Below are 15,941 nucleotides of genomic sequence, written 5' to 3' on the forward strand. Positions count from 1 at the left end.
CGCTAACAAACTAAGTGAAAATAATAAACGTGAATAGCTGCGACTAAAATGTTATACAATACAAACCAAGATAAAATAAAAAAAGTCGTGCTAATAAAGTGTGATAAACAAAATATTTTGAACACCACGCATGAATCTAACATGAATGATATCAAAGAGATATTGAATACACCAATATACCCAACATGTGAACAAATCAATTAATAATGTACAGTAAATTGAGGTGAATTAAAACAGCTGGAGTCCAAAAAAAGTCCCTAAAAAACAACAAATATAAAAACCACGTCCTGTAGTGACGAAACGATGTAGGGAGGAGGAGCCACGTCCTGACGTCACCGCTACACGTTTAGTCCCGGAAGTCACAGGCTGTTTTGGAGCCGGCCGGCTTGTTCTTTTACGCTGTCATTTATCTACTTACCTGTAAGTGTTCATTTGGCATTTTAACTCAATAAATGTAAAGAGTTTTATGCTATGTGGATTATCTTGTGTCTTTTATGGTAATCTTACCATCCTGCTGAGATCTGTGAAGGGGACTTTGTGGGACGTGATGGTATCTAGTGCCTGCCTTTGAGATCCCGGGCTGGGGTTGCAGCCGTCTGCCTATTGTGGTCCCCTGTAATAAGGGACCAACATCATCTGGTAAGCGGCAGCATTTACTTTGTCTGAAGGTGGAGGTTTCATCTATTCACATCATTCACCACAACAGAAGAATTTTTCACCTGTCACTTGGGAAGAAAAGTTTTTATATTTGTTGTTTTTTAGGGACTTTTTTTGGACTCCAGCTGTTTTAATTCACCTCAATTTACTGTACATTATTAATTGATTTGTTCACATGTTGGGTATATTGGTGTATTCAATATCTCTTTGATATCATTCATGTTAGATTCATGCGTGGTGTTCAAAATATTTTGTTTATCACATTTTATTAGCGCGACTTTTTTTATTTTTTCATATCAATAGAGGCCATGAATTCTCCTGTGTGGAGAACATTTATGACTGATCTCATTAATTTCGATTCAGAGCTTTGTGACCTTTAAAAAAAGGGGTTTGTGGATTTGAAGTGCAGAATGGGTCTGACATCCTTGTTCAGTTTGGGAATGAGGAACAGGGGTCACAAATTCCAAAAGAAGCTGAGCTCTGCACAGAGGGGATGGTACATTGGAGATCAGGAAATTAGGTGGGGCCTGGGTACGAAACTCAAGCTTGTAACCACAGGGCACAACCCCCTGTACCCAGGTGTCAGAGTGCTCAGCACCAAACAGTCAAAAGAGTCAATAGCGGTCTCCCACTGACCTCAGTGGGGGTGCCCTTCCCTGCGAAGGGGACTTTGGACCCAGCTTGGAGGGTTTGGATGGCCAAGACCTTCTATGGAAATAATTGCCTAGTGTGACCTAAAAAGGTAGAAGCATGGGGAGAACAGAAGATTATTATTCCCTTCCCCCATGTACCCAGTTTGCCAGTGGAGATCCTCATTTTCTTTTTTTGGGCAAAAGGGTATTTATATTCCCTGTAACCTTCTTGATGTAAGTATCCAATACCTCCTTAAAGAGGCTTTCACCCTTAAAAGGCATCCAGTCCAATCTTTTTTTTTACAGGTGTTCTCAGCTGACCAGCATTTCTACCAAAGACTTCACTGGAAGAGGATTGGAGGAGCATATTGCTCATTCCAGCCACACAATAGTAAAAGGCTGCTTGAAATTATTCCAGCTGACGCGTAACTTAGAAACTGGCAAGATGCCCCTAAGGTTTTTGGCCATCTGCCAAGACCAGACTCCAAGAGTCTGACACACTGCCATCACTATCACATGGGCTTAGCAGTTAGGTGGGGGTAGACCTTGAGCAGGGCTTTAAAACATTTATCTGTTTGGTCATTTTACAACTACAAGTGTTTTATTGAGGCAAGAAATAATCTCCGGAACAAGTGCTTCAGAGGTACACAAACCTTTTTAGGAGAATACCAGCCCTCATATCAAACATACTTCACTAAGGCATATACAGGGAACATAGTAGGGCATGGGTGCTCAACCTGTGGCCCTCCAAGTGTTGTGGAACTACAAGTCCCATCATGCCTCTGCCTTTGGGAGCCATGCTTGTAACTGTTCAGCCTTGCAATGCCTCATAGGGCTTGTAGTTCCACAACAGCTTGATGGCCACAGGTTGAGCAGCCACGTAGTAGGAAGCTTCTTCTGTTTCTTGTACCCTATTCTAGTCTCTTTAGGGCCTGTACAGGAAGCTTCAGCTTGATGCATTTGTAAATCTCCTCCACCAACGTAATATTGTCTTAATTTCAGCGATACCATGGCAGAGGGACTCTCTTCCAAGGACAAATTATTTGAGTCATTAAATTTTTGTGATGTGTTCTCCTTCTCTTCCAAGACCAACCAAATGAATGAACCCAAAGTGGAATGTTTTGAGGAGTGATCAATGCATAGCAGCCATAGGGCATTCTCAGCTAAATTGGGGACGATGTAAAGCTCTGTTGTAATCCTAGACTGGTGCACATAAAACGCAGGAGGAGGAGCAAGGCCTGGCCGCTAAAACACTCAAGAGACTTTGGAACCAGTCAGAGAAGAGTCTAAAAAGTTGGCCAGAGTAATCAGATCCCACAAAGGCCTCCAGATGTACTCTATCCCCAGTAGGGAATACCTGAAGCAGGATTCCAGCGAGTGCGGTCTTGGGACAGGGTCCTCTAGTGAAGGTCTGCCTATAGCGTGCATAGGTGTTCGAACCTCTCTCTGTAGCTTGTTGGTATTCCCTACCAATGAGCTACAACCTCAGCATAAGGTTTGCAATAAGGATGAAGGGTATAGTCTGTAATGTAATCTTGTAACACCAGCTTATATCATGTTATGTTTGTCAAATATATAGCGGCAATTGTCTTTTATCCAATGGACTTTTATCATAATCGATTACAATAAAGTTTGATATGTCAGTTAATACTTGTATTTTGCTGCCCAAAAAGTCCCATAATGGGGGTCTCCACACAATGTGACCTTTTGGAGAAGGGACTAGCAGGTTATGAGACTAGCAGGTTATGAGAAGCAAGTTAGCAATGCAATGTCTCTAAAGGAGACAGTGTGAATGAGAGATGTACTCTCCACATCACCAAAGTCACTCATCCTGCCACAGGGAGGACTCCCAAACCTTCCCGGAGTTAAAAGTCTTACAACACCTAAGGGACATTCAATGGAGACCAACTGAATGAGATCCCATGAAGAAACAAGGACCAACTTTTCTGAGGAACCAGACTGATGCCCCAGGGTTTGGGGCACTCCCATAAAATAGAGTCCCTCCTTCACTGGGAGATGAGACCACTCCATACACCCCAAGAGACTGCTAAATCGCACCAGGGAGCTTCTTGGTTCTAAGGGATTGCATGGATGTCTTAAAGAGGATCAAGAGTCAAAGAGAAGAGGGGACCAACAGTAGGTTCCCTAAAAGCCCCTGAAGGGAAAAGTAGAGATACCCTTGACAGGCAGAGAAACATGCACTTATCCACAGAATGTAGACTTCCTTAGCAAGGATTTGAGCTATGGGGAGGGACATTCTGGAAGGCATACAACTCCAGAGACCAAGTTCCTGCTTGTATGGGAGCCAGGGGTTCCAAAATATAGAGAACCCAGGAGGACCTGGGAAGACAGGTAGAAGGGGGGGATGAGAGGCTGCTGAAGGATATGCCACACACAAGGGGTTAGTTAATGGACTAAGAGGGATGTCCTGAGCACCCAAATGCAAGGGAAGAAAACCATCAGAAGATCTGTCTGCATGCACGCACTTCTTGAAGTGGGGACGCACCTTTATGCCAGAGGGGTTAGAACTCTGGCTTTAGTTCCCAGCAGCCTGAGTGGGAGGCAGGCTCCCCATGCTTAAGAGTAATTGCAGTCAAAGTAGATGGGGAAAAGGGTGAGACTCCTCCAACCCTTCCGCAGATTTCCTGTGTTAAGCCAGGAGCACATTCTGACTATCCATGGCATTTCTAAAGATACTGTATGTCTGTGGTAAGGTAACTGCAGGATAAAAATAGTTTTAACACATCTTACTGTGTCCAGGCTAGGACAGTGGTGTCTAACTGCAGGAAATCACTTGCTGTACAGATGCGTGTGAACTGCAATGGCTGCTGCCAGTCTGCCATTGAACATTGTACTGGCTGAGTGCCATGCGCTATTTGCACACATCATTCCAGCCGAAAGTACCAACTGGAATCTGGTGGATGCAAGTAATCGGCCATGTGAAGGAGACTTTAAAGCGGAGCTGCAGCCCCCCTACTAAAAAATTAAAAGACAGCAGCTGCAAATACTGTAGCTGCTGACTTTTACTATTAGGGCACTTGCCTTGTCCAGGGATCCCTTGCGGCTTCACAGCCGGTTTTCTATTGCTCATGCGCGAATTGCGCTGCACTTTCTCAATGGGCCTGCTGCGGTGATGGGTCGAACTTCCAGCTGACTTCTACCTGTCAAAACCAGAATGTGGCACCGGAGGGGGAAGAGAGGAGCCAGACAAGTGGAAGCTTTGCTTTAAGATAATTGGAAACTTTTTTTTTTTAAAGTTGCTTTGTAGATAAGGTGCTGCATATACAATTTAGATAATTTGCTGTGCATACAATGTAATAGTCTTCTTGTTAGTTGCAGGCTTCACATAAGTTTAAATATTTACCTGTCATCTGCACCGATGATTTTCACTGTTTTAACCACCTGTGAATGTTTGGTGAATGTCACACTAACTGCTTCATTAATATCTCTGAAAAAAAGCTTTAATTGGGAAAACCCTATATAGCTTTTTTTAAACTTTATTACATTATCAAACATCCATCCAAATCTATCAGATGTGCATGTGTCAAGACAAACTATATATTTCAACAAAAATAAGGCATGTGTCTAACTGCGATGTTAAAAAAAAAAATAATAAAAATAAATCAACTATACATAACAATGCTATATTAGTTCCTTGCTTATCAAAGATCTTCTACATACTGACCTCCAATATCTTGTTCTTTTGACCTTCATTCACTTTGCCAGCCAGGCAACAGTGAGAGATAGCATTCTGGATGATATATTTATTGGATTTAGCACTGGGCTCTTTGTATAATTTTGGTCCTGTGGGCAAGAGATAACTGGTGTTAACTGAATATATAGAACAGAAAAAGAAAATCAACATATTCTGAGTATACACATATTGCTCACCTGTATACTCTGTTGCTGATGCTACTGAAGAAGTAGTAGAGGCATTCTCCCAATCTTTTTCACCATTACGACTGCCGCAGCGGCCAGGAGACAGGAATCCTTCGACAGACTCTGACCTAAATGGGCTGAACAACAATGCATGTCAGTTAAGAATGTAAACAGAAAGTGCAATCATTTTTTATTTTTGTAGTGTAAGCATTACGAGTAAGAACATAAGAAAAATCAATCTTTGTTATGCTTTTTTCTAAAAGTATAATTTTGGGATGATAAAAGGAGCAAATCACAGAATAAAATCGATATTTTAAAAGATACTTGTAGTAACACTAGTTTTAAAATTATCACAGGTCCAAACTGGAAGTTTATTTTATAACTTTTATATAAATAATTTAAAAAAGCCATCAAAAGCATTGTTTGCCAAATCTCATTTGTGTACCGTAAGAAACAATCAAGCTACTGTGGCGTTAATAGGTCAATGGCTGAAATGTGAAAATAGTTTGCAGCTTTAAGAAACTTGGTTGCTTAAATAAATAAATCCCTCCTTGCAAGAGAAAGAATACTTACCTGCCCATGCCACCCATTTTCACTTTCCTGAAAAGAAAAGCTAGAGAATTATTAGCATCTGACACTTCCTGGTGTGTTGAAAGTCTGGCTCCTCGCTGTAGATCATTCTGCCAGCCCATGTCTCTACTGTGCTCGCAATAATAAACTATAACCTAAATAATCATATAATACAATTCAATAGTAAGTGAATGTCCATATATTAGTGAACAATGTGCTCCATCAAGGAGGTCCTTGATGATGCCCTGTGGGAGGTCGAAACGCGTCGACGTATTTTCCAGTTCCAAGTCCAACAGACGTCACTTCTGGTTATCCGTGGAACGCACGCTAACAACGGCATTTCCTATTGCAATCTCCTGACGCTATATGCCTGTTTTTACTCTGCATTTTGTAAGTATTCACTCTATTTGCACAATAAATATTGCCAAACAGTACTTCACTATATTTCCCTCCTTTTATTTCATTTTGGGTACTATTATCTATGGATGATTATCATGAGCATGTGAGAGCTGCCTTGTGAACTGATGTAAAGCTGCCATCCCTGGCCACCATTTTAAGCCTGGAACGACCTCTAGACTGAAAAGCTAAGGGTCCATTCCATCCAGGGAGTGGGGAACACAGGAGGGGGTGTTGCACACCTCAAATTTTTTCACTTTATGGATTGGAGCACATTGTTCACTAATATATGGACTTTTACTTACTATTGAATTGTATTATATGATTATTTAGGTTATAGTTTATAATTGCACTCGCTGTAATTTATATATATTTTTGTTTTGTCAAGTGAATAGCACCTTGTGTACAGCAGCTGCAAGATATTTTGTAGAAAAATCCTTTTCCCAATTGTTTCACTTCTAGCGCGAGTATATATATTTAGAACATATTTGGTTCACATGTCTCTACTGTGTCCTACATGAATGGTAGTGTACAATCCAGAAGTGTCAGATGCTAAAAAATCTTTGAGCAAGTGTAGCTTTTCAAAAGAACAACTGGCTTTGTCCTACTAAAAGTATTTTACATAGTTCTCTAGCACACTCCTAGATTTCAGCAGCAGTGGCACTTTATTTGGTTTATTACACAGGTAGGCACAAGGGTATTTGTTTGTTTTCTATACTAATAGAGGTGTTTTAACCTCCAAAACTCTTCTGCTGTCAAAAATTGTTACCTTGGTGTTCTTTTCTCTGAGTTTACACTTTCATTGTCACCTGCATTCAGCGAGGCCAGGGAAAAAGCAGACACTGCATAAAAGAAGAAAATTAAACTTACATAGTATAAATAAATCTTAAGATAAAACAAAAAAAAAAGCTCCAGTGGAAACTCTATAGTCTCTAAATGACCCCAAATGGAAAAATTAAAAATTATATATAAAAAAAAGATATGGGATAATAAAATTGAGCTCTGTCCGGGAAAAACTCTGGTGAGATAAAAATAGACCAAATGAGGGGTAAGATCTTCTCCAGTCAAACCCCTGAACTCTCAAGAGTTGCCCCAAATAGGAAATAAGTACATTCTGTGGGGGTCAGGAGTAGAGCCTGTAATCCCAAATCAAGGGTTAAACACCACTAGTAGACAGGAACATGCAGCTCCATCAGCCAGCAGGACACTGGAAGCTGTAGAAACATAAGAAAAAGGAGGAGCGCACCGGCTCCTTGTGCAATACAGTTTTATAGGGTGACTAATCGACAATTAAAAAAAGGTTACACTCACAAAGGTTGTATGGAGCAGGGCACTTGTGTGGATGGCCACGGCCAGCATACGAAATGTAATCCTCCAGACGGTGGGAGAGCAAGGGCCGAGGAGAGAAGGGATCCAGCTTACAGCAGCAGGCAGGCTGGGTGCGACTCACTCCTTCTTGCCAGGAGTCCCAATCCTTGGTGGTGCTGATCCTGCCTCCATGATCATGTGACTCAGAGATGTGCCAGCTGACAAGAGATGCTCTGAGGTTGCTATGACAATGCGTTTCAGAAGGCATGGCCTCCTTCAGGTCCTCTCCTCAGATTATAGCTCGTATGCTGGCTGTGGCCATCCACATGAACGCTCTGCTTCATACAACCTTTGCGAGTGTTACTTGCTTTTATTTGTCCTTTAGTCATCCAATAAAACTGTATTGCACAAGGAGCCAGTGTGCTCTGCCTTTTTTTTTAATATAAATACATCTTATACTATCATTGACCTTACATGAAATGTAAAGTATACTTGTGGCCAGGGAATAGACATTCAAGTATTTTTGTATTCTTAAAGTATACTATAGTAAAACTTTTTTTTCCCATTTTGGAACCCCTGTCAGTTTTTTTTCTGCCATTTGTGCCCTATTGGGGAGATTTCCGTTAATTTCCTGTCCCATAGCCAAAACAGGAAGTGAGAGCAAATCCCTGCAAATTAAGCAAATCCCTTGGGGTGCCCAGGTCACCATTGCAAGATTTCTCCTCTATTCCTTTTCTGGGGGCAACCTAAAATTTGAGATTTTTTAAATTTATTTTCACTTTCAATAACAATGGTAAACATGACAAATGGGGGTGGGGGTGAATCTTTCTAACGGGGGCAAAGGCAGCTATATTCTATTCCCCTCTACTCCATCCTTTAAAGTATTACTGCATGACCATCTGGTACAGGCAGATCCCAGACAGAAATATGCCAAAGTTCTACCCATGATATCTCAGAGATGGGTTGTTATAAATGTTACAACTGCAATGTGTGCAATTCTCTTATTTGTGGCAGGCACTTTTCACATCCACATAGGGGTAATCAGTATCAGATACAAGAGTATTTTAATTGCAACACAGATTTTTGTGTATACATTTTGAAATGCTCTTGCGCATGGACATATGAGGGAAAAAATGTTGGCCCTTCTAAGAAACGATTTCAGAAGTGACATTAGGGTAGCCTTGGCCAGAACTGAAAAGGGTGAACAGGCTGACCCTAACAAACCCGTAGCAATACACTTTGTGACATCTAAGCACCAAGTCCATGAACTACGTGGGATGGTAATTGAACACGTCAAAACACCCAATAGGAGGGGTGATCGAGACCGGTCACTCCTCTGCGAGGCATATTGGATACACACATTGGGCACGGTGGCCTGGTGAGCTCTACAACAACCTTTCTCTTACATGCTTCATTGACAACATATAATAATCTCTTCATCAATTTTATACATTTTTTTCCTTGGCATATTTGTCCTTGATATACAAAATGTGACACCATACATTTCCTACTAATGCCTAGCCTGGGCAGTGCTTTATCAGGTATAGTATATACCATGTAATATTATTTCTTTTTTTCTTTGCTTGTTCATGCTCTTTTCCTTTCTGTTTCCCACACCCAATGCTCAACCTGTGATAATCCCCTAGGGCAACTGATACCTAGGGCATAACTACGGTTTTTCCGATATACTCTGAGGTCGGAAAATGAAAGTTTGTTCACCAATGGCTTGCATATTAAACATTTTATTTTTTATTATATTTTTTTTTATTTCATAACCTAAGCTGATCCCATGGTACGAGCGTCGAGTGCTTCACATAGGAGCGATTCGCTGATGTATTTCTTCCTTTGGCCGCATGTTAATTTGATTTATAGTTACTTGTGTTCCTGTTTTCATTTTCATTCTTGTTATATTTAGTTTTCACTTTTTGATTTTGTTTGCTTCATCTTTGCTTGTTATTTTTGAATTTATATTTATTTTCAATAATAATTTTATTACATGTATTTTTATTTTTTTCATATTTACTTTTATTATTTATTTTTTTATATTTATTTTTATTTTAAATTTTATTTGCATTTATTTTATTTTTTTGTTTTCTTTCTTCTTTGTTTTCTTGGCCCCTCCCTTTATTTCCCTGCATTACTTTTTTCCTTTTCCTCCACCTTTACTTTTTTCCCTCCTTTCTTTCCTCTTCATTTTCGTCTCCTTTTTCTCCACTTCACAGTTTGTAATTTTTCCCCTTTTTTTCTCTTTGTCTTTTTCCTTTTTTTCCCCCGTTTCCTGTCTGTTGTGTTTCATAGATTTTTCCTTTTGTCTTTCTTTCCTTTTCTCTTTCTATTTTTCTCTCTTTTTGTTTTCTCCCCATTTCCCCTTCCTCTTTTCTTTTTTAATATTTCTTTCTATTTTTCGTCTTGTTCATCTCATATCTTTCTCCTGCTTTTGTATCACTCTTCTGTTTTTCTCGCTTTTCCCAGCCTGGCTCCTTCACACTATCTTCTGCACTGTTGGTTACCTGATGTGGTGCCGGCCGTACGTCATGGGTTTCCATGGCAACGACGGCCCTGCAGATAGGCATTCTCCCGTCACCCTGTTGCTAAGAGCGCCGTGCGCATGCGCGGCATATGTGGCACGCCATGATTGGCGGCTGGAGCTCCCATACAGTAAACCGCTGGGTCCTAGTGGCTACTTGTTAGTGATCGGGCGCATCTGGTTGATGTGCCTGATCTATTACATGTAGACTGACGCTTCACATGCAGGTAGTATCCCGCAATATTAGAGGATTGATTACCTCAGACTACTTAGGTTGTTTTGCTGCCTGTTATGTTTTTGGCGTGTTTGGCAGGATTCTGACATCAGATTGACGTCACAGGGTGGGGGGTGGTACCATTCTTTTCAATTTTTGCATGTTCTGATTGGTGGATAATGTATTTATATTCTGCTCCGACACTGTTGCACGTTATCACATGCCTGACGAAGGGGCCCTGCGCGGCTCCGAAACGGTGCACTTATCTTTGTGATGTGATCTCTCTCAATAAAAGAAACCTTTGAACGGAAGTGTTGATCCATGGTGTGCTTGTGAATATGTTCACTTGCTTGATGTTTCCAGGACCCAACTGGTAATCGCTACAGCACTCACCATTTTAAGAGCCATATTTTCCAGGAACGTGTGCGATAGGAATATTGACAATACTGTTGATCCTGATTGCTTGTAAAACCTTGGTGCTGCAATATCTCTCAGGCTAGCGCCTCTTATTGTGGTCAAGGAATACCTAGTATTAATAGTTGGCTCTGCCTAAGGGGCACTCCCACCCAGAAAGGGATGACCAGGTACTCTTCCAAATATTGAATAGCCCGAGGGGAAAAAAAAAAAAAAGTTTATTCTGCCGTGTCAGGTTCCATTGCTATTATCAACAGGACAGCAAGACCGATACTTAAAAAACTCTGAATTTCAGAAGTGATAGATAACATACACAAGTCCTGAGATTATTCACGGCAAAGAGCCTCATTACGCCTTCTGAGCCTAGCTTCAGTATATCACGTAAGAGACCAATAGTACAGAATAAAAAAAAAAAAGTTATATTTATGTGTTACTAGGACCCTGCATTTACTATATCTGGTCTCCCACAGTACACAGAACATGGAAATGCAATAGTTTTAGTAAATATAAACTGCTACATACCTTTTCTCATCAGCAGTATATAGCAATTTTATGACTATCAGTGGTTAAAGCTTGCAGGAGAAGTTTTCCTTCTCCCTTGATTGTCCTATGAGACTGCAGGACCCCTGACCCTCTGGACAGTGCCGATTGGCTTTGTGCTGATTGGCCCCGTGCTGATAACACACACTCTCCCAAGAAAAAAAAATACTCTAGCAATACACACCAAACTGACCATGTGAAGCTTGCCTCCAAGGCTCTGTTCTATCGGGAGATGGACTGGGGACTGTGGAAGAAGTGGAGGATCAGAGAAGACCGGATCAAACAGCCTTTTTACACAATGCACATGATTAACCCCTTAGGTTCCACAGCAACACCAAGTTTAACATGAGCATTATGTAATTGGGGCAAAAGCTTTGTTTTAACAAGAAAAAAAAAACAAGTCTCTTCAGGTTGGGAAAACATTTTAGCAGAGTTCGTAATTCATATAGTACTTAGGACGTTCTCTGCTCAGTGAATTTATGTTTTTAAACACCTCAATAGCATAGCTCACTCTTTCAGGTTATGTACCTGGAGGGCCCCCAGTGGGTGTTCTAGGAGATTCAGCCTGATGGTCTCTATGGATAGATTTAGGTCGAGGCTTTTTAGTCTTGCCAAGGTTCATTCGAGGTTTTATAACAGAATCCATGTCTTGCATTAACTTAAGCTGCTTCCTGCGCATGTATTCCTGTTTGATATACTCCCGTCTGGCCTTCTCATCTTCCTTCTTATTGCGCTCTTCTTCCGACTTTCGCCTGTAGAAATAAAAACGTTTGTCACCGATGGAACTGTAGAAATAATAACCAGCTCCACAGTATACATTACAATGGGAAGAATGGGTTAAGGCGCATCTAAACCTGAGAAATATCTTTATACAAAATATATTTCAGCTTATCAACTCTTAGATGTGGTGGCTGCAATAGCTTTTTTTACTTTAGTTTCATTTGGTGATCCTGCCAGTAACACTTCTTGTCCTATAGAGGAGCCGTGTTGTCACACTAGAACAGGAAGTGTGTTAGCACTAAGGAACATGTCCCCCCTCCCCTCATCTAAACTTCATAACATGAGTGGTGTCATGCAGTCCACAAAGAACTAGGAACAGATAACAGTACAACAGTGACACAGGAAATTACAAGGCAGCTAGATTTCTGCAAGGATCAATAGTTTTTTTATTTACTGAACTTACTGAACAGGTATAACAAAACACTTTAGATGTTTTAATTCACAGACTAAAAGGAAGCAAATAAGAGAAGTACTCTGAATATAAGATACAACAGTCTGTCACATGAAACAAACAAATGTGAAAAAGACACATAATATCAGAGCGGCGCTCCTGTCAAATTGCTGAGAATTGACACAATTGCATATAGGGTAAATGCACATATAGTCGCTAAACAGTGAATCGCAGATCTAACAAGTGGATAAACGTGAAGGTAAAGTTCGTGGCTAGCTTCATAAATGAATAAAGAAGTGGAGATGGTCGGATAGTGCACCAATCACTGTATTCAAACCCGTGCTCCACACGCCCCTCTGGGGTTCAAAATCACCACAAAGTTGCAGATAATAAGCATTCACGATCTCCCACTGATTTACTGCTGGGCCGGCTTGGAAGTCCACATCATCAGCGTATATAGGGAAAAAAAGATAGGCTCCACATAGAGTAGTACTATTTTCCAAAGATTTTGGAGCGACATTAGACATTATGTCTAATGTCTCTAAAGACATTAGAGCGCAGTATATGTAGATCTATTCAGTACGCCATGTCTAATGTCCAGCATAGTTTTTTGGGAAGGATTTGCACTAAGCGACTCACTGGTACACAGTGTCTCCTGCACAGCTTTTTGGCATTTCCGATCCATTTCTGTTCCTTTGGCTGAATACTATCAGCTTTGAAACTTGACATCAAGTCACTGGATGAGAGGATATTGACGGCAGTTATGTGAAACAGCAAGGCTTTTTTTATATACAACTTGGACAACACACATCTTTAATAAAATCTTTGGAAAATAGTACTACTCTATGTGGAGCCTATCTTTTTTTTTCCTTATATATGCTGATGATGTGGACTTCCAAGCCGGCCCAGCAGTTAATCAGTGGGAGATCGTGAATGCTTATTATCTGCAACTTTGTGGTGAGTTTGAACCCCAGAGGGGCGTGTGGAGCACGGGTTTGAATACAGTGATTGGTGCACTATCCGACCATCTCCACTTCTTTATTCATTTATGAAGCTAGCCACGAACTTTACCTTCATGTTTATCCATTTGTTAGATCTGTGATTCACTGTTTAGCGACTATATGTGCATTTACCCTATATGCAATTGTGTCAATTCTCAGCAATTTGACAGGAGCGCCGCTCTGATATTATGTGTCTTTTTCACATTTGTTTGTTTAATGTGACAGACTGTTGTATCTTATATTCATTTAGCTTTTAGTTTAAGTGGCAGCTAGATTATACATTTCTCTCATATTGTGATCAATCACAGTGCCAGCATGTGTTAATCTGTTTGGAAACTCATTGCGCTGGGTTGGAAGGAGATCAGTGAGCCTAGTTTTATGACTTTCCTCTTTTTGCAAGAGAAGTACTCTGTTTAACTGTACATATAGTTTAAGTCCATACATATCAAAGCATTTGTATGGTGTACATTAAAGGTATAATTCACCTTTGTAAAAAAAAAAATTATATTTTATATATATATATATATATATATATATATATATATATATATATACACACACATACACGCATCTTTTTCTTATGTAGGTTTAAGAAAAAAAAAGCGCACTTATTTTTACTAGGAGTCTGCAAAGCACTGTACCTGCGATCAGCAGATTGTGGGTGCAATGCAGGACGTCTGCAGACTGTCCATGTAAGCGGTTTGCTCATACATCATACAGGCAAGAAGTTACACAATGACAAAATGACCTAGAGCGCTCAACATCGCCCAACAGCGCCCTGGTAGTTCATTGAGAATTACAAGCCAACAGAAATCTGTGAACGAATGATGCGGCTGGGTGGGCAGCGCCCCGCATGGCCCTGGTTTTATAAAAATTGTGACAGCGAGTTCGAGGAGAAGATCCCCAGCTTGCCATCACTAGAAGCGGCGGTTCAGGGAGAGGCTGCAGCAGTGGGAACATGTTCCACTGTAAAAACAGGTAATATATGTTCCCAAAGCTGAACTTCTCCTTTAAATATAGTTAAGCCAGCCAAAACTTTAGGCTTTTATGTAGTTTTTGAAAATAACAGGGAAGGGTTATAGCTTCTGTTTGTCTTAAAGTGGATCTTTACACATTTTTTTAAGTTCAGTTCAGTGGGTTCTAAATATAGCCCAGAGTGCTCAATGGACCGTTTTTTTTTTTTTGCTCCTACCTTCAGATATGTGGCCCAGTCTATTTTATCTGTGTTCGGTCCCTGCGGCTGTGGGCGGGGATTTTGCGGGTATAGGCATAATTTCCTGGCATCTCGTGTCATTCATTCCAGGAGTCAGTGAGGAGAGCCGCCGCGAAATCTCGTGGGATTTCAACTGACGTTAGTTCTTTTAGTCTTTGCTTATCTCCGTTGCCATAACAACGGGGCGGGACTTCCTACAACGCTGCCTGTGATGGCAACCTGAACTGTTGACAGCGCTCCTATTTGAGTTTACTGCGCATGCACGAGATCGGGGATAGAACGGGCGGTGCATGCTGGTCGATCAGCAGCACCGTATCCCAGAAGAGGATGCCTATGGGCTTCACATGCCCACAGGCAAGATGACAACCGGCAAGATTAAAATGTATAACTTTTTTTTTTAATGAGAAAACAGACAGCAGTAATCACTAAAAACGGAACAAGTGAGTTCTATATTTATATATCATAATATTTGTAATTTCGCAAAATAAACAAAAAAACCACAAAAACTTTGGAGACAGTGAAACCCCACTTTAAATTGCTCTGTGCAAGAACTTCCGCCTAGGCGATCAGAGTAGAAGTGGGAGCAGGTACCTGTCAAAATTGGGTACCCTCCTCCCCAAAAGCTCCATTTCACAAACAGGAGCGGGGGAGGAGGCCTAAAGTGGTTGTAAAAATTAAACACTTTTTACCTTAATGCATTCCTTACATTAAGGTAAAAAACATTTAAGTGCCAGCATCCTCCCTCACCTCCCCTTTTACTTACCTGAGCCCTCATTCTGCAGCTCTTCTCTCCCCTCACTTCCGGATTTCGCTGGCTTTGCTGGGGCACGGGGAGCCATTGGCTCCCAGTGCTGTCAATCAAAGCCAGAGAACAAGGGAGAAGGGCTGAGTCCCGCTGTCTGTCAATGGACGCAGCAGTGGGCCTTGGGTGTGAGCACGCATGCTTGCCCCAATGGGGCACTGGACAGAAGGGAAGGGCCAGGAGCGCCAGTGGGGGACCCGAAAATAGGAGGTTAGCGGCTACTCTGTGCAAGTCCTTTGCACACAGCAGTTAAGTATAGACATGTTTGATTTTTTCTAAATTTACCTTTACAATCACTTTAAAGTGGAACTTACGCTTTTGGGTGGAGCTCTGCTTTATCTCCAGTCAAAACTTCAAATCAGGAACTGGGATGTCTACAGATAAAATGGCATACCTAAGGTGTTTGTGTTTCATTCACACATTATTCTGAAACCTTTGGTAAGAATGTTATGCATGCTTATGTGGTTCCCATCCCTGCCTATTGTAGCCCAAGCCACAGAGTATGAACAGAACGGAATCATGGCAGGAGTCATCCAATCAGAAACTCCTTCATTGGTGTGCTAAATCTGACAGCAGTTGCTTACAATATGGATAATAAAGAAAATCTCCTGACCTTA

General features: G+C 41.1%; 1 protein-coding gene across 4 annotated transcripts in view; it reads right to left on the reverse strand.

Moving 5' to 3' along the window:
* Positions 1-15,941, reverse strand: part of CAMSAP2 (calmodulin regulated spectrin associated protein family member 2) — a 165,949-nt gene that overhangs the window by 28,948 nt on the left and 121,060 nt on the right. For 2 of the 4 annotated variants that reach the window (XM_073592945.1, XM_073592944.1), the window contains 4 exons: positions 11,666-11,889; positions 6,904-6,976; positions 5,181-5,305; positions 4,975-5,093 (listed from right to left, as the gene is read on the reverse strand). In XM_073592945.1, the coding sequence (XP_073449046.1) occupies positions 4,975-5,093; positions 5,181-5,305; positions 6,904-6,976; positions 11,666-11,889 (541 nt within the window). Of the gene's footprint in view, positions 1-4,974; positions 5,306-6,903; positions 6,977-11,665; positions 11,890-15,941 lie in introns of all 4 variants that reach the window. The other 2 variants (XM_073592943.1, XM_073592942.1) reach the window with 1 other exon arrangement.

This window comes from Aquarana catesbeiana, linkage group LG07, assembly GCF_042186555.1.
Source record: "Aquarana catesbeiana isolate 2022-GZ linkage group LG07, ASM4218655v1, whole genome shotgun sequence".
NCBI lineage: Eukaryota > Metazoa > Chordata > Amphibia > Anura > Ranidae > Aquarana > Aquarana catesbeiana.